The 23,213-nt window shown below is 43.6% G+C and overlaps 2 protein-coding genes across 2 annotated transcripts; both read right to left on the bottom strand.

The window, feature by feature from the left end:
- Nucleotides 1–771: 771 nt before the first annotated feature.
- LOC125906476 (uncharacterized) lies at nt 772–7,821 on the bottom strand. The gene is made up of 3 exons (XM_049605315.1): nt 5,856–7,821; nt 3,691–4,203; nt 772–1,371 (listed from the first exon to the last, which is right to left on the bottom strand). Exons 1-3 carry the CDS (start codon nt 7,794–7,796, stop codon nt 772–774), a joined length of 3,054 nt encoding a protein of 1,017 aa, XP_049461272.1. The 5' UTR covers nt 7,797–7,821.
- A 9,178-nt stretch (nt 7,822–16,999) lies between these two features.
- On the bottom strand, nt 17,000–22,082 carry LOC120961148 (uncharacterized protein K02A2.6-like). The gene has a single exon (XM_040384828.2). It carries the CDS (start codon nt 21,685–21,687, stop codon nt 17,257–17,259), a length of 4,431 nt encoding a protein of 1,476 aa, XP_040240762.2. The 5' UTR covers nt 21,688–22,082; the 3' UTR covers nt 17,000–17,256.
- Between the last annotated feature and the right edge of the window lie 1,131 nt (nt 22,083–23,213).

The following is a 23,213-nucleotide window of genomic DNA, read 5'->3' as shown; positions in this document are numbered from 1 at the left end:
GCGATATCTGGGCGCGCATAGACAGCGATATAAAGGAGTACACCTACAATACTTCTGTACTTAGATCCATCGGATAGAGCTTCGTTGTTGTCTTGAACTTTCATGTACCCGCTATCCAAATTGATTTTTCATGAGGTTACAATATTCACGTATCTTTTCCGCTGCGTCCGACTTATGCTGCAACAGGTACACCGTCGTAAAACGGCTGTAGTCGTCAACCATCATGACGTAAAAACGATTGCCACGAGGTGTCGCAACCTCCATGGGACCGCCAAGATCGGTGTGAACAAGTTCCCCAACAGCAGTGCTTCGATTTGTAGACGTCTTTGGAAATGAGCCCCGGCTCATTTTTCCTTGGCAGCAAGACACACACACAGAGTCCATGTCACAGTGGTCTAACTTGAGTCCATGGCCAAGTTCGTTTTATTCCTGTAAGCAGGACTTGCTCAGAAAAATGTTTTAGATTATAAAGGTTACCTGAGCGTTCTCCAACCAGCATTACATTTTCTCCTTTCACAACACGACAGCCTTTGCTATCAAAAACGACTTCGAAACCTAAGTCGGTTATTTTGCTTACTGAAAGCAAATTTGTAGTGAGCATAGGTACATGATACACATTTCCCAGTGTCACGTTTACACGAGTACCTTTTCCGTTTACAGAAACTATTTTTGTATTTCCCACACCAGCCGAGTTGATCGACTGTCCATTAGCTAAACTAATTGTTGATCTTTTCATTTCATCAATATTTACCAGAATGGACGCATCGCTTGTCATGTGGGCAGTTGCTCCTGAATCAAAACACCACAATCGTTTATCAGGTGTTTTCCGGTAAACAGACACAAGTCTTCGCTATTGACTGCACAATTTGCGTTTTGGTTAGTTGTGGATGTGTTGTTTCTTTTATCGGCCATCAATTTACGACATTCTTTACGGATGTGTCCATCCTTTTTACAATAGTGACACTGCTTTCGTTTGTTCTTTTCACGTTTGTTCCTGTCACTGCCAGATAGTAGCGCCTTCTCCTCATCCGAACCATCCGCACGACGTCGTCCTTCGTCGAGCAGTTTTCCCTTTACGAAATCCACTGTAAGGTCAGCATCCGGCCTACTTTCCAACGCAACGATCAAACCGTCGTACGATCTTGGCAGGCTGGATAGCATCAAAGCAACAAAAGAAGGATCCTTCATTTCCTCACCCAATGCGATCAGTCGGAGCCGCAACGTTGATAACTCTTTCAAGTGCTCATCTATGTTTCCACCTTCCGGCATCTTGGTAGCAAACATTTGGCGCATGACATGGATCTTGCTTGAAAGGGAGTATCGCTCGTGGTAGCTCTTCAGTGCGTCCCACAGTTCTTTTGCTGTAGTCGTCTGCATCACATGAATGAGTTGGGTAGGTGCTTCGGGCTTTGCTTCAGTCACCACAGACTTTACCTTCTCCCGTGACAACAGAAGTTCCATTTTGAACTTCCATATGGAGTAGTTCTTATCATTCAGCTTTTCCAATACACATGAGATTCCGCCATTGTGCTTTTTCTTTCTCCAAAGCACGCTCAAACGCGGGCAAATCGATTTCGCAATCTCGGACACTCGCCTTTCTTTATCAAGGAACCTCTAGACAATTGCGTCACCAAAGCCCTGGGCCCATAACCTGTTGGGCAGAGGTATTTGCACAATAAATGAATAATTACAGAGCGTTCACAATACAAAATAATAGGATCGAGTTTATTCACGTCTTAACGCTGATGATAGTTCAAAGCAAAGTGAGAGAAAAAAGGAAGAAGAAAATGATGCGCACTTTAGGCGCGTCACACCGCATTGTTTATCTGTCAAACAGATGATGTTGGCAGCTCTGTTATGGCAATCAGGATTATGGCAAAGATCAGTTGATGTTGCATCAATCTTTCCTGAACCAAGCAGGCTGAACACGCGCACCACCACGGGCTCCAGCGCGGTGTGAAGAGGGAAGAAGAAAAGACAGAATTGGAATCAGCCCCGCCAGGCTTCCAACCACCGTGTGTGTGTGTATTTAAGTATGTGAGAACACATGTGTGAATCCTGTTGTGGGAACTGCAAAAAGAAGAGAATAAAGAGTGTGAACCCAAGCGGCATCGCTGAGAGAGAATTGAGCTTTTCCCGTTGTTTCCCCCCCTCACATACCCACGAATGGTGTGTTTGTTTCTACGCGATGCGTTATTCTCTGTTGTTGTTGTTGCTTTTAACACTGTTACCACAAGAGCTTGAAGCAAGAAGCGTTTCACACCATCACCGTCTCACCCAGACTTTGGTGTTGTGATGCGTTAATTGGTCCCCTGCCCCTATGTTCTTCTTACCCGTACCGCGCACCCCATACATTCTGACTTAGAATTCAAATCAAAGCGAGATGGTCTAACTGAATTTGGAAACGATGAGTGATGAATATTTCATAACGATCCAGATCACATATTGAAAACAAAATTAACAGAAACTTATAGTAAAATTTAATGAAAAAATTAAAGGTTTCCGCCATCGGTATAATGATGTAAAAAAAATTATATTAACAAGTTATATATAACATATTATATATATCAAAATATAATATACCATATTAATAAATGTATATATATATAAAGTAAATATATATATATATATATATATATATATATATATATATATATATATATAGATATATCTATATCTATATATATATATATATATATATATATATATATATATATATATATATATATATATATATATATATATATATATATATATATATATATATATATATATATATATATACAGTGTCGGACAAATCAATAGGACCACTTAATAATGTTTTTTTCATTTATCACATTTCATTACCTAAAGTCAATCAATATTTACCAAATTTTCATGAAAGCACTTTTCGGATGTTGGCTTAAAGTCTGCTTTGAAAGTTTGTTGATAAGTTAACAAACAGAAAAGTTATTATAAGAAATGTGAAAAAACCCCAAAAATCATGCGACAAAATAATAGGACCAGTATAGAAAATTTTATTATTTTAACCATTTATCATTATTAAATAACAGCTCCGGCTTTTAATTCGCAATGTGGCCAGCCCGTACGTTTGAAAAACTAAAGAAAATAACAAAACAGCCTTATCCTGGGCTAACTTGGTAGCATTTAATATTTGGTAGCATGCCCATTGTTCCGGATGACAGCTCGCATCCTTTTAGGCATGGATTCCACCAAACTTTTGCAAGTCGATGGCGGAATGCTGTACCAAGCATTCTCTATTTGCTTCCACAGTTTCTCTTTAGTTCGAGAACCTGCCGGTGGAAGCTTAGCTTTAACAATCTTCCACAGGTTCTCGATCGGATTCAGATCAGGCGATTGTGCAGGTCAATTCATGACGTCAATTTTTTGATCAACAAACCATTTTTTAACCGCTTTTGCGGTATGTTTTGGATTGTTGTCATGCATGAATTGCCATTTCAATGGCATCTCCCACTCTGCATGAGGCAGCATGACAGTATGGATGATGTTTAAGTATCGGTGTTGGTCCATGATATCTTTTATCCAAAAGATAGGACCGACACCGTACCAAGAGAAACATGCCCAAACCATTATGTTGCCTCCGCCGTGCTTCATGGTTTTTAAAGTGTACTGTGGCCGGTAGGCGGTATTCTTTGGACGACGCACAAAGCGTTTCCCATCCGAACCTACCAAGTTCACTTTGGACTCGTCCGACCACAGTACATTTCGCCACTTGTTCAGGTTTTCACCTGCCCAGTCGTAGTGCTCTCGAGCAAACTGCAACCGGGCTTGAACGTGGCACCGTCGAAGCAACGGAACTTTGCGGGGATTCCGGCCGACCAGGTTGTTTTCAAATAGGCGACGCTGCACTGTCCGATCACTTACGGAAAGTTGCAGCTCGTCCCTAATTGCCCTGGTCGACTTGAAAGGATCAGCCTTGCACAATCGCGTCATCCGAGCATCATCCCTAGCGGATGTCTTGCGTGGCCGACTCGTTGGTATTTTCGTGCCCATGCTATGCAGCGCGTTATACACGAATGTTTTGGATCGGTCAAGTATTTCCGCGATTTTACGCTGGGAGTACCCAGCAGCGGACAAACGTTTGATATCCAAACGCTGTTGTTGTGTGGAGTGTGCACTACGGCCCATCGTTGGAATTCCTTCAATCAAGCGCTTGAAGTAGTGCACCCAAAAATACACGAGCTAATGGATCGTGTGAAGTGTTCTAGGCAACGGCTTAGAACACAGTGTAAGCGATCCAGCGCTGTGACGCGCTTTTATACCCGTAGACGAAGGTACTCACCACTATTTCGTCTCTCAGTGCAAAGGGAGCTCAAAACCCTTAAGCGAGTGCCGTAATATTCTTGCATTAGTAAATTAGAGCATGTTAATTAAAGACACAGCGAATTGCCACTGCGCTAAGCGTTTCTACAAAAAAAATGAATACGCATTAGTTCACTAATTTAAGTTAAGTTATCCGACAACTCAATAACATCAAAAACTGTGTTTTAACAATAATAAATGATAATTATTTTAAAATTTTCTGAACTGGTCCTATTATTTTGGCGCATGATTTTTGGGTTATTTTTAAATTTCTTATCATAACTTTTTTGTTTCTTAACTTTTCACCAAACTTTAAAAACATTCTTAAAGTAAACATTCTAATAAAGCTTTCATGAAAGTTTGGTAAAGATTGATTCACTTTAAAACATGAAATATGATAAGTGAATAATAAATTGATAAGTGGTCCTATCGATTTGTCCGACGCTGTATATATATATATATATATATATATATATATATATATATATATATATATATATATATATATATATATATATATATATATATATATATATATATATATATATATATATATATATATATATATATATATATATATATATATATATATATATATATCTTATATTATATATATATATATATCTTGAAGAATTGAAAAAGGAACAGAGTAAATTGTCTGTTTTACTTAATAACATTCATATTGGGATCACACAAAAAAATATCAAATAATTACACACGTTCATGAACATGCTTACTAGTTAGGTTATCGTTGTACATAAATGTAATAAAATACATTTTAATCATTATTTGTTTATTTGTTTATTTGTTTATTTGTAAATGTTAAGTGATTGGCCATAATTGGCCTTATCACTGATCTTATAAACTAAACTTATAATAACATAAAGCATCACGGTACAATGTAACATCAGCACAAAATAAATAACACAGAGTATCACAGCAAGAAAAACAGGTTAAATTAGGGAATTCCAGTCAAAAGAGTCATAATGTGCATTAAATCTGATAGCCATCGCAGTCAAAGGTTCATTATCGCTATATGCACGTCTAGTTTGGTCAACTCTTAGTAGCCTAAAGTTTCTTAAAATACGAGCAGGTACGTGGAAATTAACTCTAGCTAAAAGGTCCGGTGAATCTATCGCTCCTAGGATGATTTTTTTCATGAACAATATTTGCGCCGTTTCGCGACGAGTAGCGAGAGATTCGAGTCCAAAAATTAAACACCGGGCATGATAACTAGGTCTCGCTGCTACGTTACGCCAGGGTGTGAACCGTAAGACCAAACGGGTGAATTTTTTCTGCACTGACTCAATCTTATTCGACCATAACGACGACGATGGGCACCAAACTACTGAGGAGTATTCTAAGATGGATCTGACTAGTGATTTGTAGAGTGCGACAAGACAATGTGGGTCGGAGAATTCTCTCGACTGCCTGTGTATAAATCCTAGCATTTTGTTCGCTCTATCAATAATTTCGTTACGGTGCACATGAAAGTCAAGTTTACGGTCAGGAGTAACTCCTAAGTTTTTTACTGCACTGTGTCGTTGTAATTGTGTACCGGAGATGCAGTAGTTAAACACTATTGGACAATTAGAACGGTGAAACGACATGGACAAACATTTATCAATAGAAATTTGTAGGTCGTTGTTCAGACACCACTCGGAAAAAGAGTCGATCGATGCTTGCAGGACAAGACAATCACCAAAACACCTCACAGGAAAAAAAAGTCTAAGATCGTCCGCATACAATAAACATTCAGATTCCCTTACTACAGTAGTAACGTCATTGAAAAATAGAGAAAACAGCAAGGGTCCAAGGTTACTACCCTGTGGCACGCCTGAACAACTCACGAATTCCCTAGATGTCATACAATCAACTTTGACGCGATATCGACGATTGGTGAGGTAAGATTCGAACCACTCCACAAAAGGGGTAGAGAAACCAAGACGAGCAAGCTTCGCCAACAGCAAGCGATGATTCACCCGATCAAAGGCAGCCTTAAGGTCGGTATAGATGATATCCATCTGGGCTCCCGAAGCGAATGCAGCATGGCAGTGAGATACAAACTCCACCAAATTGGTGGTCACACTGCGGCGAGGGAAGAACCCGTGTTGGCGTGTTGATATCAGCGAGCGGCAACAGTTCAAGAGCGAGTTCTGGACGACGACTTCAAAAACCTTAGCACCTGCAGGCAAAGTAGTAATGCCACGGTAGTTTTCCACTAAGCTCTTATCCCCCTTTTTATGCACAGGAAACATGTAGGACGATTTCCATGCTGCTGGAAACATACGCTGATTGAGCGAGAGTGTGAAGATACGAGCCAGAGGTCCGGCCAAAACTTCGCTGCATTTGGCCAGAACTGCGGTTGGAATACCATCAGGTCCAGGGTTGTAGGATGGTTTGACCTGCTTGAGCGCCTTTAGCACAGAATCTCTGGAGATGTTTATGTCACGCACATTAACATCGACAGCGTTGGAGGGCACGTTGTTGAGAGCAGCATCCAATGAGAAGCCAGGAGCTTCAGTGGCAAACGAACTCATGAAACGATCAGCAAATAAATTGCAGGTTTCCTCTTTGGTACACGAAGTTGTTCCATTAAAGGAAACTATAGCTGGCAGGGAGCTGTTTTTCCGTTTTGTGTCGAGATACCTCCAAAATTTTTTCGGTTTTCTTCTTAAGCTGAACTGTATACGGATCAAAAAACGAGAGTGAAGTTGTCTATTATAGCTTCGATATACATTGTGTGCAGCGATGAACCGCAATCTCGATTGTTGTGTTCCACTGTTTTGATAAAACCGATAGCAGGAAGATTTGTTTCGTTTTAAGCGGCGTAATTGAGCATTACCCCACGGTGGACCCTGTCGTGGACGTTTTATAGGGCAACAGGCAGATAAATGTTCCGTAAATTTCCGATTGAACATATCGAGTGCATGGTTTACGTCCGGGTTTCCATCAAGGAATGACCAGTCAGAAGATTGCAGTAGATCATTTAGAATCGAAAAGTTAGTGCGACTGTAGTCGAGCATGCCTGATTCTTGATGTGATGTTGTATGATGTTCTGCTTTGGCTAAGCCGTTCGGCAGGCACAGCTCTATAGGCGGATGATAGCAATCAATAGCAACTATAGGGAAGGGTGTTATTGTCGGTGGAGAGCATTGTTGCAGGATATCGTCGCATACAAAGATCAAATCGAGGTAGTTAATCGACGCATTATGAATTTTGTTAATCTGGTACAGTCCGTTGCTATTCATACAATCAAGAAGAAGGCGACAGTTGTCCGTGATCCTCGAGCTTTCGTAGTCAACTTGGAGCATAATTGGATTTGTTTCATCGGGTATCCAATTCAGGTTTGACAAATTGAAGTCCCCGAATAACAAACACATTTCATTAGCTTTACATGCTACGTCGTCAATAGTTGAACAGATTGTATGAATAACCGACGTGTTATTTGCCATGTCAGGAGGAACATACATTGCGCCGATAACATACGTTTTCTTAATGCTGTAAATCTTTAACCAAAGTTACTCGACAGTGTCTGTTGTAGAACATAAGAGTACTCGCAAATGTGAGGCGACAGCTATGAGAACCCCACCACCTTTGGTTTTCCTACTATTTCTGTCATTACGGTCCTTTCTGAAGACGTAATAATGGTCCGGAAACAACTGTGCCGAATCAATAGAGGAGTCCAACCATGTTTCAGTCAGGATAATGACGTCGTAATGAGTAGTAGAAACATAATCGAATACCTCATGACATTTAGTTTTTAGTCCTCTTACATTTTGATATAAAAATAACAAATCGTCAGTATTATTTAAGGAGGCAACCCCTGCAGGAATGACATGACCGTCGTGCGTTTGTGTGAGTGTAGGATCTGTACTGTAGCAATAGTGCTGCTGATGTTGCGTAGTGTTGGGTTCACGTTCGTTAAGTGGCCTGCACGAGATGCCGTTACTACAGACTGCTTCAGTGCTGGTAAAGTTGTTTGTTGTTGGAGGAACAATCATCAGGTGAGTGCGTAAATTATCAACAAAAGTTGTTTCGGCGTTATTTGGCTCATATGCGGTGTTCAGCTGATTAGCGTGCGTGCGAGTGTGCGTGATGTGTGTGAATTGTTTATCGGTGTTGATAATTAGTGGGTTTGCGGTGTGGGTGAAGTGCGTGGAGTGTGTGCTGAAAGTATTGTGTGATCCAACAGCTGTGGTAATCGAATATCCTGCGCTGTAGATAGGGTTGTAGGTGTTGAAAGTCTCATTGGCGGTAGACGAAAATTTGCACCTGGTTGTTGAGCTCGGTAGTCGACAAATTCACGCACCGGGGGAATCGGGGGATCGGGGTATCGGGGGAAAGAGCCCTTTCACGTTGAGTAAGAGGCACTAACACCTTAAAGGATAGAAATGAGAGTGTTGCTGTGTTTGTGCCTTGTCGTATAAGGCAATATGCAGTGACATCCTCAATGGACAAAGCATGTTTGACCATTTGCACTATTTGGTCACTGGATGTATCTGGAGCGAGCCGGGAAATATACAATGCGCACTTTTGCACCGTAGACTGAGCGGGGACTATTTTGATCGGAAATGTAGTTGTATCTTTGTTTGTGCCTGTGATCATGGGTGCTCGATTTTTGCGATACATATCATCGATCGGCTTATTATGTTGGTTCTGGTTGTTATTGATTTGGGTGTTGATGGGTCTGGCGCCAAATGTAAACAACGTACGGTTGTCAGTAGCGACTTCCGAGAACAAACGTTTTGACTGATTTATGCGACGAATTTTAGCAGGCGGGTGGCTACTTCGTGGAGTTTTTAGATCGAGCTGGCTCATCCGTGCAAACCCAGTTTTAATTTCATTAGTCAATGGCTCCATAACGGTCTTGATGCATTCGGCGACTGTTGTTATTGCCGCCTGGAAGCCAGATTGCATGGCTGCGTCTTTTACGAACTTGGTGCGCGGATTCATAAATACGTTGTTGCAGCCAATACAGCACCAGTGTAATTGTTTATATTCCGCAATGCGCAGGAACAGATCAGCAGGAACCGACGTGCAGCGCTGGTGAAATGGAGAGTCGCACAGGCAGCAGCTGATAGATGCCTCCACAATTTCCATAGTGCAGGCGTTGCAAATACGGGCCATTCTACGGGAGCGGTGCAGGTTTTCGTTGCAGCAATAAGAGCGATGGCGGTTAGGACGCGCGAACTCAAATGCGATCCGAAAAACGAAATTTACGCGAATTTTATTGTCAGCAGAGATAAACGCACTATTGAACGGTAATGGAACGGTGTTCTAAAATACTGTGATTATACAGAAACCGGAAAATAGTGTGATAAACAGCGCGATTTTCAAGAAAATATACGGAGCGAAACGCGAATGCGACTTTTAAGTTAAACGTCAAACGTCAAAGTTTATAATTATCGTTCTGATTGTTTAAAAAAAACTGATGTTTGTTTTAATTTAAACCTCTTTGAAAATAGCAATATATATGATACAATTAGAACTCGCCAATTGCATTTATATCATATGTCTACAAAAAAAAAATAGATTTTGTTTATTAGAAAGACATTTTGTAACACGACTAATGTCTGCGTATTTTGTCAGGTTTGTTATTTTATACAACGTGGATTAACTGACTTTTTCTCATATTTATGTGAACAACTCGGATTTTTTGTATTCAATTGAAAAAGCAGACTTGCAATTGGCGAGGTCGCATATCTGTCAAGTCAGAAACGTAAACAAACACGACGCCGGTAAGATGAAATGTTTTACTTTTTCACTTTTACTTTACTTTTTCACTTTACTTTTTCATGAAATCACAATGAATTGTAAAAATAATGCAGATTTAATGATATTGATCTTTGTTACAGTTTCTACAACAATCACTATCGTATCGTGATCGGCACATTCTCAACTGGACCAACACACCGGTCGTTGTGTATCTTCAAGCAAACCAACGTTGCCATACACCACAAAATAGCATGGAAAGGAAAGTATTATAAAATAATGTCATATTTGAAAGCATTCTAATCTTTCATTGTTATTTTTCCACTGCAAACAGGACATTGGATCACCGCATCGACAAGTGGTTTTAATGTGCAAGTGTTGTTAAGAAGTGTGTTGTACGGTGTATTACGTGTTTTACTTTATTTGTATCGCTTTGCAAGTGGTACAATTAGTGCGTTTAATCGTTGTGCTACTGCTAACGAAAAAACGACCCGAGCATTAGAAGCGGCAACAATACATGTGCCTGACGCAGAGACAACAACGCCGTCAGCATCCGTTGATACCATCCAAAGTGATGGTTGAAATCGTATATAAACGTGTAAAACCATATATTGGGGCATGTAAGTATTGAATAATAGTTAAATAAAATACATTTTATCGTTGTACTGGACAATGTGCATCGAAATTTTAAAAAAGTGTGTGTGTTTTTGTCTACATCCGAATACAGAACCCATAGCGTGATACTGTGGTTCGAGCACTCGCTAAGTAACGCTTTAGCTTTGAGCTTTCATTGAGCTTACATAGAATGTTACACGCTACCTGCTCACTAAGGACTGCTATCGAGCAGTGTTATGAGCAGGTAGCGAGCAGTAACGCCTCCATACAAAAATCGCGAAACGTAACGCTCCAATGCTATTTGGGAAGCAGCTAGGCTGCCGCAACCAAATCAAGAGAGTGAATTCTCATTTCAATCCGAAAAACTGGGAGAGAGTGATGACATGCGAGAGAGACTAAAACTAGAAACACGAGAGAGGGCCACACGAAGCGCTTTCGGGGTTTTTCGCCTTCGCGCACATTTTGCTTTATGCGCGCGACTAAGTGCCTGCGAACAAACGGCGTCCACGGGCCTGTCCACGCCCGAATGCAGAGCCGATGACATACGATTCTATCTTCACCATTAACATGAGAGGGATAGAGCTTATACCCCGAACGTACCCGAAAGGTATGCATGCTTCACTCATCAGGATCTAAAGGCAAGGACAAGGCAAAAGAGACAAAGAAAAATTTCCTCACGGCTACACATGTCCTTTTGATGCGTTGTCTATGCGTCTCGCTCGGTATCACAGCGGCATACGGCAGGTAAGCAGTACAAATGCTGCTACCTGATACGCACACATATTTATCGAACACAACTGATCGGTTCGGCTCGGTAAACTTCACGAGGACGCCGGAACAAAAGGGCGCAGACTTTTCATGATTTTGTATGACTTCGGCTGTTTTGGCCCTCCCGTGTAGGCGCAGACAGTGAGCCTTGATGAGCGCGATGGCTACCATATAAAGGTCTTCGGCTTTGCTATCTGGGGTCCCGATTGCACGAAAATTTCCGATTTCGGCAAAGGTTACGATCGTGAGCCATTCGTTCACGTATCCCCGAGCCAAGCGACTGAATTTTTAGCCTCAAACAATAAATTAACGTTGCTGAAAACCGCTTGTTTTACATATTTCGGGTGAAATAAAAAATCCTGTTGATAACGTCTCAACAGTATCATTTCAGTCCATTATTACATACTTTAGCTGAATAGGTTAGACATGGTTTCATTAAGATAGCTTAAGACCTTTTAATTGTTCCATGCAAGGCAGCAATGCTTCGACAATTTTCCTTTTTTTTCTTTTTCAGCTGGCTAGCAATTGCTTTGACGCTTTTATGCATCTTTGAACTCCTATCCCAACCTCCACATAGTGCTAGCTGGATTATATTTATTGCAGAATTTGTTACATTAATTCTACAATATTTATAAACTATTAGTAAAGGGGGCTTTTAAAACTGTTAATATAAAGGACTAATAAACGATGATCAGAACATGTCAACCATATAAATATGAGCAGTTCGGTTATTTTATTAAACTAGTAGCAATTTTAACAATTGAAGGAAAGGGGTTTTCTATAATTGGAGCTAGTTGGAACCTGGCAGTTGGGTGATTTTCATTAATAAAATATGAGCCAATTGGTATGAAAGATCATGGTTTCATTAGAACGAAGTAAACGTTTGTTGTAAAAGTTCATTTGTTATTCAATTATATAGCTCTTATTACTTACATAACTAGTTAACAAACCATCACATCTTTTAAGAAATTCATCTTTGTTCATAGTCCTTTTACAATAAAACAAAATCACAGCAATTCTTCGGTTTTTCGTTTTTTTGCTTCGCTTGCAGTCAACGCATTGCCTAGTTTCATCATAAGAAACTTTTTTTACTAATGTATCCGTGGCCTCAAGACAACCGTTACCTCCTACAACTCTAAATAAATGAAGTACGTATATAAATTGATTGAAATCTATCTTACGTGCACTTACACTACTTTCCCCGACCAACTACAAGTGGACAAAAATTTACGATCGAACATTACTTCTGAAACTAAGTTGAGTCTACCTGCTATATTTTTAACACTTGTAACATAAAATATAAGTTTTTGTGCTGTGTCCAACTTAAAGAGGCTATCCAATTTTAATCTTTCGTTAAAATTAATCAATCCTGCTTCATAAAAAAAATTAATTTACGCTTTTCTGGCTGTGGCATTTTTGTGATACATTGTATCGTAAATTAAATCTACCTTCATGGACCTTTCTATTATCATCTCCGTCAAAGCTTCCACGGAAAAGGGAGTAGTAGATGAAGGCATATTCGTAAATGACATATTCGTTTTAGGTGTTCCTATTTGTACAGATGGAAGTACGGTAAGATGGGATTTCGACAAATCACTGATATTAGAAATAGATCCAGAAAATTGAGGCAAATTCAAAGGTTCCACAAATGGTCGGTAGACTGTGGGAAGGACCGGAAGGGGCTTATGGGGTGCCTTAAAACTAGAGGAGGCAGATGAGTTTGTTTGCCTGGTAGGAAGACGGGTTTTCGATGAAGCACCAGCGTCCAGCTAATTGTCTAACGGACGGGGTGCATATGCATTTTGTACTAAAGGTTGATTTCGCTGATTACAAGCACAGGAAGTCGGGATGTAGTTAGTGTGCCAGATCTGGAACAGGAGGAGGAAAGCGATTTTGATGGCATTCTTTTATTACTTCGCGAAATGACATTGGATGATGCAACTGCACATGATGTGGTTCGATGGTTTTAGAATCCATATCTAAAAGAAACAAAAAACATGTAAGAACATTATTTTGTTCACCGATAGCGTAGGTAGATGTGTGCCACCCAGTAGCCGACAACAGTAACCACGGGAACAGCCCAACACCGGTAAAGTTAATACTTCTAATTTCTACTTACAGTCTTCTCTGTCTTTTCTCCAAATACAGCAATTAAGCAAGCAAAATCACGGCATGGCAGATGGGATGCGAGAAGATCCGCCTACAAATCACAGTACTCACAAAAGTAAATAAAGATAGCAAGCCAAGCCGGGTGCGCACAATAACACACACATATCCACATTGACAAGGCGCGTACATAAAAGCGCGGCTTTTTTATGCAATCTTCGAATCGAACATGACATTCGAAAACAATTTCGAATGTGTGAAACTATACAATCCTCGGTGAAAACGTACCTTGGTTTTTATTCACCTTGATGCATTCAAAATATCACCAAATCTCTTGTTTTGCTTAAATCAAGAGGTTTTGAGGTGAATTTGTGGTGAAAATTGTTATATGGGACGATTTTTTGATCGGATCTCAGAGCGTTTCTACATACACCGAGAATGCAGCTGAGAAAATAACTGACGGCATGCTTTGACAGCGACTGACAGCATTTTCGGTCAGAGAATTCTCCTCGGCATGCAAAGAACGATGGAGCTGAGAAAAACATGAATTGGCAGTTTATAGCGATCGATCAATTATAGTTGGCATTTTTGCCGTCTAATAATCGTAGAAATATTATTAAAAAGTAAAAGAAACTTTTTTGATTTCATTTTAGCGATTAAAATGGATTTTTTCAACATCATTTTAAAAGTCTCATCTCGGCGCTTTTCAGAGCTTCTACACACACCGGCATGAGAAACCGATAGTCAATTCTCTCACAGCCATCTCTCAGCTGCAGTCTCGGTGTATGTAGAAACGCTCTCATATTATATAAACGCTCATATAAACGCTCATTAGCTGCAGCGGTTACATCGTTATGACACATTCCCAAATCAAAGATGTCCCGCTGCGCAAAGCGACGGAAGGCGTTATGGCGTTCTGAGAATTTTATCATGCCTTCCTTTTCTCTCCAACGGCAAATTTGTCGAGCTGCCCGTCCCTGGCTCCGCCTCATTCCCCTCGCCTGAGCGCGCTGCCGAAGGTTTGGATGTGTTGGTGCGTCAGACGGCCAGTCGCTGTCAGCCGTCGTCCGTGCTTTTTCCCTCCATAGCGCTATCTCTTCCTCGCGTGTGGACAATGCTCGCGAGCTGTTGTGGCGCCTAAAAATGCCGTTAACAAACATTGCAGCGATGAAGTTGCATTTTCACAAATCAAACCAAAAAATCGCAATAAGTTCAATTGCTGCAATGTAAAAATGACTATGGAATCGCTATGGCCATGGGACCCCTACGATCATTAGTCACAGACCCTAAAATTGTTGTCACCATGGGGGGAGGGGAGGTGCAAATGGTTCTCCAGCCACGGAGCCCTAACGACCATCTTTCCGGGGGCCCTTGTCGTTAATACTCTGTACACTTGTAGAGATCATCGGCGACTGCCTAGTCCGCCTACCGTTAGGTCCGCTGCTGGTTCATGGCGGTGTTTTTTTTTTTTTTATCGTGGAGGTCCATCCTTCCCCCTGCCTGCAGCGTATACATCGAGCAGGAGACAGTGTGGCAGTACCCCCTCGTGGGTTCTAACCGCGTATGAACCGTCCACCGTAGCAAGGGGTTAGTCACCGGCTCCGGCTACGTGGTACTCAAGTCCTGAAAAGGCCGGCATGATCGCGTTGGCTATTACGCCAATAATAATAATAATAATAATCAAAAGAACTTAGCGTAGCAGTCCACACTCGGGTAAGAGTTTGTCTTGACTTTGTTGCTGCCGGGCTACCGCTGTGACGAGACAAATACACGGAATGCACTCGGCCAAAACATGAACCTACCGATCCGAACCCATTCCAAGGCATTGCTGGTCAATCGGCGTCATGATAACGACTACAAACCAACAAGCCACCAGATTCTGGACGGACAGGTGCAGCACCATACGCGCACCATAATAAACAAATCCAGAATCCTCTTTTGTATGTGTTCAATTCAAAATGTTGTTTCCACTTGGGTCCGCTAGCTGAATTAGAAATAAATGTGCAATATATCACACGCACGTTTGCTTTGATCGTGTGTCTTTTTAATACCCCCAACAGCAGAGCCGATCGCAAAGATGCCAATGCCAATGGTTGTGTTGTCTCTCAGGTAGCGAGATCGAAAATGCATGGAGTGTGTAGCCGCAGCGGATGAAAATGTACCCATCAGAATCAAATAGTTTTGGGGTTTCCAAACGCACGCAAACACACAAACACGCGCGAGCAAACTCACACACAAACACGCACGCGCAAACTCGCACACACACACACACACACACACACACACACGCGGGCGCACACATGCATGAACGCGCGCACGCCAGCACGCACGCACGCACACACACACGCACGTACGCGCGCCCGCGAGCATGAAAGCGCGCACGCCAGCACGCACCCACGAAAGCGCGCTCGCGATCACGCACCCCCGAAGTCGCGCAAGCACGCACTCCCCCCCGCCCCCAACAAGACCCCCCCCCTCCACGCATGATCGATTACGGCTACCTTATCGGTAGAACGGTTGGTTCAGCTTTCTTGTAGCATCCTCATCCCTAGCGCCGTGCGGGGTGGGGAATCGCGACATGATAGAGTGAACGATCACTTTCTACGCGTTGTGTGTGTGTGTGTGTGTGTGTGTGTGTCGAGACCCGAAAACGCGAGACAGATTTCGGCACATTTATAAAAATATATTTTATTGCCACTATACACTGTGCTACATGATGCTTAGAAGGTCGTTGAAGCATCAAACATGTTCAAATTAAAAAAAATATTAGATTAATGTTAGACGTTCTCCTACGCTTGTTTCAAATAGGCTGCTTCCCCCTCGATTGGCATCGGCATCGAATGGTCTCATCAGCAGCGGCACGAAATAAAATATAGCATCAATACACCGATAACACTTTGAATCCCAATCCAGCTTCTCCCACAGCGTCTCAAGGTCACACACAAATTAATAAATGCTAACACCCACCCCACCAATAACAATACACAACCGCAATGCACATATGAGTATCAACCCATACACCGCAACAGCCAATCAGCTAGCGGCGGAAGGCACGGGCTGAAGCGCAAGTTAGGCAAGGTAGGGTGAGGGAGGGAGAAGAAGCGGACGAAAAAATGGGTGCCAATATTTTCAAATTTTTTGACCGTTTTTTTTGCTCCGCCGCCATAAATAGTTCGTCCATTTCGCCAGCAGATGGCGCTAAACTTGCTCGACCCAGCGCAGGAATCGCTGAAGTCCAGCGCGGGGAACGGGCCAAAATCTGCGCTAGCCAGCGCAGAATTTGGTACATTTTCTGCGCTGGAAACTGCTCGAATTTGCGCAGCGGGGTGGTATCCGTTGAAGAGTAAAACCAGCTAATAACAAGAGAATACGGAAGAACTCACCGAGGTATACATTAAATCGAAAATCAGATGAAGAGGTCATACTTTTTATGTTCTTTCGATCGCAGAGGTGGTCGAATAAAACTCACGCGTTACTAATAAATTTACTAACGTATATATTCAACTTCACTTGGTTACAATTTGGTGTTGGCTTCGAGCACGCTTCCTTGCTGACCGCTAGTTCTTCAGTGCGCGCTGGTGTTTGGCGGTCAACGTCCGTGACCGCGCAACCGATGACCCCCGGATCGATCACACGCATACATTGACGGATGACGCTTTGCTGTCATCCGTGAGTTACCGCCGTGAATGAGTCCGGGCCAGGTTAGCTCACAACATCTCCCCCTTTTAATTACAGACGATACCCCTCGAGCCTACGCGGAAGTCTTCTAAGCCTAGAAGACCGGCGTGGCGACCGTATCGGCTGCTGGCGTTTTGTAGTAGCGAACGGGATTGGGCGTGGAGATGGTTGTGTGGGTGACGCGCTAGTTTGATGGTCCGTCAAGGGAACAGAACTCGATTCCGCTACCGCGCTGTCCGTCAGCAGATCAAACGGCAAATGATCTATGTCCACGTCCTCGCTGGAAGCCCCCACGGCCGAATCACGTTTTCGCAGCTGGTTCACATGGCGCCTGTGAACCCGTTGATTGTTCGTCTGCACCTCGAACATAACGCTGCCCAACTCTCGTATGATTTGCGCCGGAACCCACTTCCATGAATTCCGCGCATAGAACTTGGCGTAGACGAGGTCACCGCGCTGAAATCGTCTATCCAAGTTGGCCGGTTCTGCTTGCGCTGCAGGTGGAGGTTTCAGCAGTGCCAACGCTGTTCGCATTTTTCTGCCTAGCATGGCTTCAGCTGGCGACTGCATGTCCGGCAAAATAGCGTTGGGGGTTGACCGGTAGCTCGCCAGAAAAACGTCAAGCGCTTCGTCCTGCGTTGTTCCCCCTTCCTGGATCTTCCTCATCGACCGCTTGAAGGTGTCAACAAAGCGCTCCGCCTGCCCATTCGATTGCGGATGGAATGGCGCAGTTGTGACGTGCTGTATACCGCGACTACTGCAATACTCCGAAAACTCAGCACTGACAAATTGTGGCCCGTTGTCGCTCACCATCGTTTCCGGGTATCCAAATCTCGCAAAGATTGACCTCAGTATCGCGATCGTTGCTGCTGATGTGGTACTTCGCGTTCGTATCACCTCTGGCCACTTGGTAAACGCGTCTACCACGATCAGAAAATAGTCACCATCGATTGGCCCAGCGAAATCGATGTGAATACGTTCCCAAGGTTTCTGTGTCGCTGGCCAGGGAACAGGTTTTTCGCGAGGTGAAGTCTTTGCCGCTATCGCACAAGCATGGCATCCCTTTACGTGCTCCGTTATGTCCTTATCAACGGATGGCCAGTACACGTAACTCCGGGCCTTCGACTTCATTCGCTGGATACCGGGGTGCCCTTCATGTAGTTGCTTCAAGCAACGCTGCTGCAGCTTGCTAGGGATCACCACTCTTTCCCCAAACAAAATGCAACCACGCACCGTGGTTAGGGCTTCGCTTCTGTGGTAAAAGCAAGCCAGCTCTGCAGCATACGCGACATTTTGGGGCCACCCTTCCATGATGTATCCGTAAACCTTCTTCAGGACAGGGTCGGACTCCGTGGCCTTCGCAACGTCTCTAAAATTGAGTGGAAATATATTAATACAGTATGATGCTATGGAACTTACATCATTTTCCAACTCAGCGCTTGCGATTATGTATTCCGGATCCGGTTTTGCGTGCTCGTGTATCAGCCTTGAGAGCACGTCCGCATTGCCAAACTTATCGGTTTGCACGTACTCGATGGTAAAATCATACATCAGCAACTGCAATGCAAACCGCTGCAACCTATTTGCCGTGTACACTGGTATACCCTTATGTGACCCGAAAATCCGCAACAAGGGTCGATGATCGGTTTGCAATCGGAAGTGGCGCCCAAACAGCATCTTATGAAACTTTTTCACAGCAAATATAATCGCCAAACCTTCGCGGTCAATTTGGCTGTAATTTGCTTCAGCCTTCGTAAGGGCTCTCGATGCGTGCTGAACAACCTTCAGCGAGCCATCCGCGTACCTGTGGCTTATGGTCGCGCCTAGTCCAACCGACGATGCATCGGCAGAGACCACTATCTCTGCATTCGGGTCGTAGTGCGTCAGCAGCAAGTCGGATGCTAACAGGTCTTTGAACCTGTTAAAAGCATTTGCGCACTCCCGTGTCCAAACAAATTTGGTGTCATTTTTGAGCAATGCATCCAGCGGGTATCGCAATTCTCGCATCTTTGGTACAAATTTGCCGTAATAATTCACAGCACCCAGAAAGGACCGAACCTCACTAACGTTCGTCGGTGCTGGCATCTTCAGGATCGCATCTATTTTCGCTGGGTTTGGTCTGAGACCCTGTCTGTCGATAACAAAACCCAGGTACTCTATCCTTGGCATTTTAAACGAACACTTTTCCGCTCGGATTGTAAATCCGTACTCCTTTATGCGCCGGAAAAGGTTGAGCAAATTCTCATCGTGCTCGCGTTCTGTTTTGCCTCCAACAACTACATCATCCATGTACCCAGATGTACATTTTAGGCCGGAGAGCATTGCATCGATGAGTTGCTGGAACGCGGCTGGAGCAATTTTAATGCCAGGTGGTAGACGGTTGTAATGGTACAATCCGCGATGCGTGTTAATCGTCAGGAGTGGACGATATTCCTCTTTAATTTGTACCTGCAAGAATGCATCCGTTAGATCAATTTTTGAAAAATACTTGCATTGTGCCAGTTTTGCAAAAATATCCTCTGGGAGTGGGAGTGGATATTCGTACGATTGAAGAGCTGCATTCAACCCAGTTGAATAATCTCCACAAATCCGCACGCTGCCGTTCTGCTTCCTCACCACCACAATTGGGGCCGCCCAGTCCGAATAATCCACCGGAGTAATCACCCCTAGATCCTCTAAGCGATCGAGCTCCTTGTCCACCGTTGCTCGCATCGCGTACGCTACCGGGCGCTTAGGACAAAACACAGAACGGTGATTTGGCTTGAGCTGAATCTGTACATTCGCCTTGGTGCACAATCCGTTGCCTTTAAACAATGCAGGGAATCGGCTCTCCCATTTCACTCCCTCTGCTTCCACCTTGTTGCAAAACTGGTCCATGGGGACGGCACCGAGCTCGAACGTTGCTATCATATCGGCCCCCAAAAGATGCAAGGCCGAGTCCATAACGCGTATAACAGCAGACCGCGTTCTGTCACCGATCGTTATCTGTGCCTCGAATTCACCATCCAATTCAAGGCGGGACCCAGATGCTGTTTTTGCGTGGACTGTTACCGGCTTCAGTGTTGGCTTACCCAGCTGCTGCCACGTTTCTCGTCCGATTACTGTAATATCCGATCCAGTGTCAAGCTGCAGGCGGACCCTGTTACTGTTGATGAAAATGTTAACAAATTTTCTAGCTTGCTGGACATTACAAACATTGACCGTCACCGTACGCATGTCCACCGACGTGCGTTTTTTTTTCTTGTACTTCCCCTTTTTGTTGCCTCTTTTCTGCTGGTTGCAAAAACCTTCTCGGTGACCGGTTACGTTACAATCGCGACACTTGTGCAGAGCATATGAGCACTCACTTGCCCAATGAGCCTCACCACATAACCAACACGGCCCAGGTGGTTTGTTTACATTATCACTGTTCCTCGTATGCTGGTACTGCTTCCTTTGTTTCCACTTGCTCGCCTGCTGTTGTGCATTGCTTCTACTTCTTAGTGCTAGGATTTGCTCCTCCGCCTGAGTAGCGATCATGGCGCTATCCACCTTCAAGCTGGAGATTCGCTCACACTCAGCGGAGAGCTGCTCTAGCGTGACGTCGGTTCTCTCCTCGATACGAGAGAGAAGTCTCGTGCGCACGTCCGCATCAGCATCATCCTTTAAGCCGCACACTAATATCAGGCATTTGAACTGCTCCTCGCTCATTGCGGACAGCTGAAAGTTGACGCAGGAGCGGTTCACGCGGCAAACAAACGACACGAAATCCTCCGTACGAGATTTCGTTAGCTGCAAACACTTGTAGCGCTTACTCACAAGCGTTTCAGCTCTCCCAAAAAGGGCCTTCAGCTTTTTCACCGTTTCATCGAACGGTATCTCCCGAGGAACGCTGGGCAGGATGAAACTAGCGTAGCGTGCGTGCTCCGCAGGGCCTAACTTGCGCACCAGTAAGCGCACCTTTGCTGCATCGTCGAGGCGGGAGGCATCCTGTGCGAACAGGTCCTCGTAGCGCGCGAACCACGTATCGAAAGTTATTTCGGATTCCGCCTCGTACCGGAACTCGGTGATGCTACCCGACAACGCATCAATAATCAACTCCGGATTACTGGGGGTAATGACCTGCGTCGGGAAGGCCTGGCTTTGCTGGTTTGTAACTTGTGACTGCTGCAATACTTGCGTGATTAGTTGCTGCTGTTGCTGCATCTGTTGCTGCACCTGCTGCTGCTGCTGCTGCATCTGCTGTTGCATTAACTGCATCATCTGCATCAGCATCGCAGAATCGGGTGACTGCGCCGGCACTGATGATGACGCAGCAAAATGCTGTAGCGATGGCTGCCCCGCTGCATTCTGCGATGGCAGATTCACCGTTGGCACAACATTCTCGTTCGCGGGTGGAAAAATTTGCTGTCCCGTAGCAAAACCAGTCGAACGCAGCAAGGATGATCTTCGCTGCTCTCCTTCCATGGGGAAATCCGATGCACCGTTTTCGCTGGTGCTCATCCTTCTGCGTTTTGCTCGCGGGCGCGTAATTTTTCGAACAGCACAACTTCACTCACAGTCGAAATGCAATGAAAAAAAAATCCTTTTTTTTTTTTTTACTCGTCGCCACTTTTATGTTCTTTCGATCGCAGAGGTGGTCGAATAAAACTCACGCGTTACTAATAAATTTACTAACGTATATATTCAACTTCACTTGGTTACAATTTGGTGTTGGCTTCGAGCACGCTTCCTTGCTGACCGCTAGTTCTTCAGTGCGCGCTGGTGTTTGGCGGTCAACGTCCGTGACCGCGCAACCGATGACCCCCGGATCGATCACACGCATACATTGACGGATGACGCTTTGCTGTCATCCGTGAGTTACCGCCGTGAATGAGTCCGGGCCAGGTTAGCTCACAACAATACTTTTTCCCAAATATGCATGATCGAATCAAATCTGCTGTCAACGAGTGCCTTGTGTGCAACATGCACAAATACAAACGAAAGCCATATCCCAAGTGCCACAAATCCACTAAACGAACACTAAACGGCTTCTAAACGACTCAAGTTCTCTACCTAAACGGAATATAGGAAGACTTCGTTTACCAGACGGCAAACGACTCATGCATTCTAAAAATAGCAAAAAAGCTGGTGGCGCTATCTGTTGGTGGGATACCCCAACCAGTTGAGCTTCATCGCTTGGAGGAGAGCTTTTTCATTTCCTCTGTACTGTTGTATGGTTTCGCATTGAAGTTATGCATCGCTAGAACTAGAACGGCGATACGATTGTTTAAATACTAAACTCCAACGGAAACCACCAGCACTGAAGCAAGTGAGATTTGAGTAATCGTCGTTGGTGTTGATATCCACGTATCTGACCACACGACCATTCATAATATAGATTTTTGCTCAGAAAGTTAGAAGGCTATATAGGTCATGATAAGATGAAACTTGTCGAAACACATACATTGCAAGAAAAGGATAGCAATATAATGATGAGTTGTAATACGCCATCTATTGATCAAACCAATGAAGCTGTGGAGCTTTCATTTTTTTTTTTTCTGTGGATATTCAATTTTTAAGTCGTTTAAGCTTAATCTGTGGCGCTTGGGATAACATCAAGACCTCACCGAGACCAGTCATCTATAAACCGATGGAGCGTATCATATGGATATTTTTTCCAAAAGCTCAAAAAGCTTCCTTTCATTAGCAGATTCGTTTTCAAAATTCGTGCAAATGATTCCTATGTAGTAGAACGTCGATTATCCGGGGACGGATTAACCGACGGGCGGCTTAACCGTGCGCATAAATGTGACAGCTGTTCATACGTACGGCGAAAGTTTGCAGCGATAATCAATTGGGTAAACAGTTTCTTGTGCAGCTCTGTAGTGTCTAAGGGTATTTTCGAAATTCATTTTTGTTCATGAACAGTTGTTAAACGTACAGTTATAGATTAAAATAATATTCTACTAACGATTAATCGATTGATTCTAGGTGAATTAATAATAAAACTACAGGCGGTCCCCGAGACACACGGTTAATGGGGACCG

Source organism: Anopheles coluzzii, chromosome X, assembly GCF_943734685.1.
Source record: "Anopheles coluzzii chromosome X, AcolN3, whole genome shotgun sequence".
Taxonomy (NCBI): Eukaryota; Metazoa; Arthropoda; class Insecta; order Diptera; family Culicidae; genus Anopheles; species Anopheles coluzzii.
Note: the sequence above shows the minus strand (reverse complement) of the source record. Positions and strands in the feature narration are given on the sequence as shown.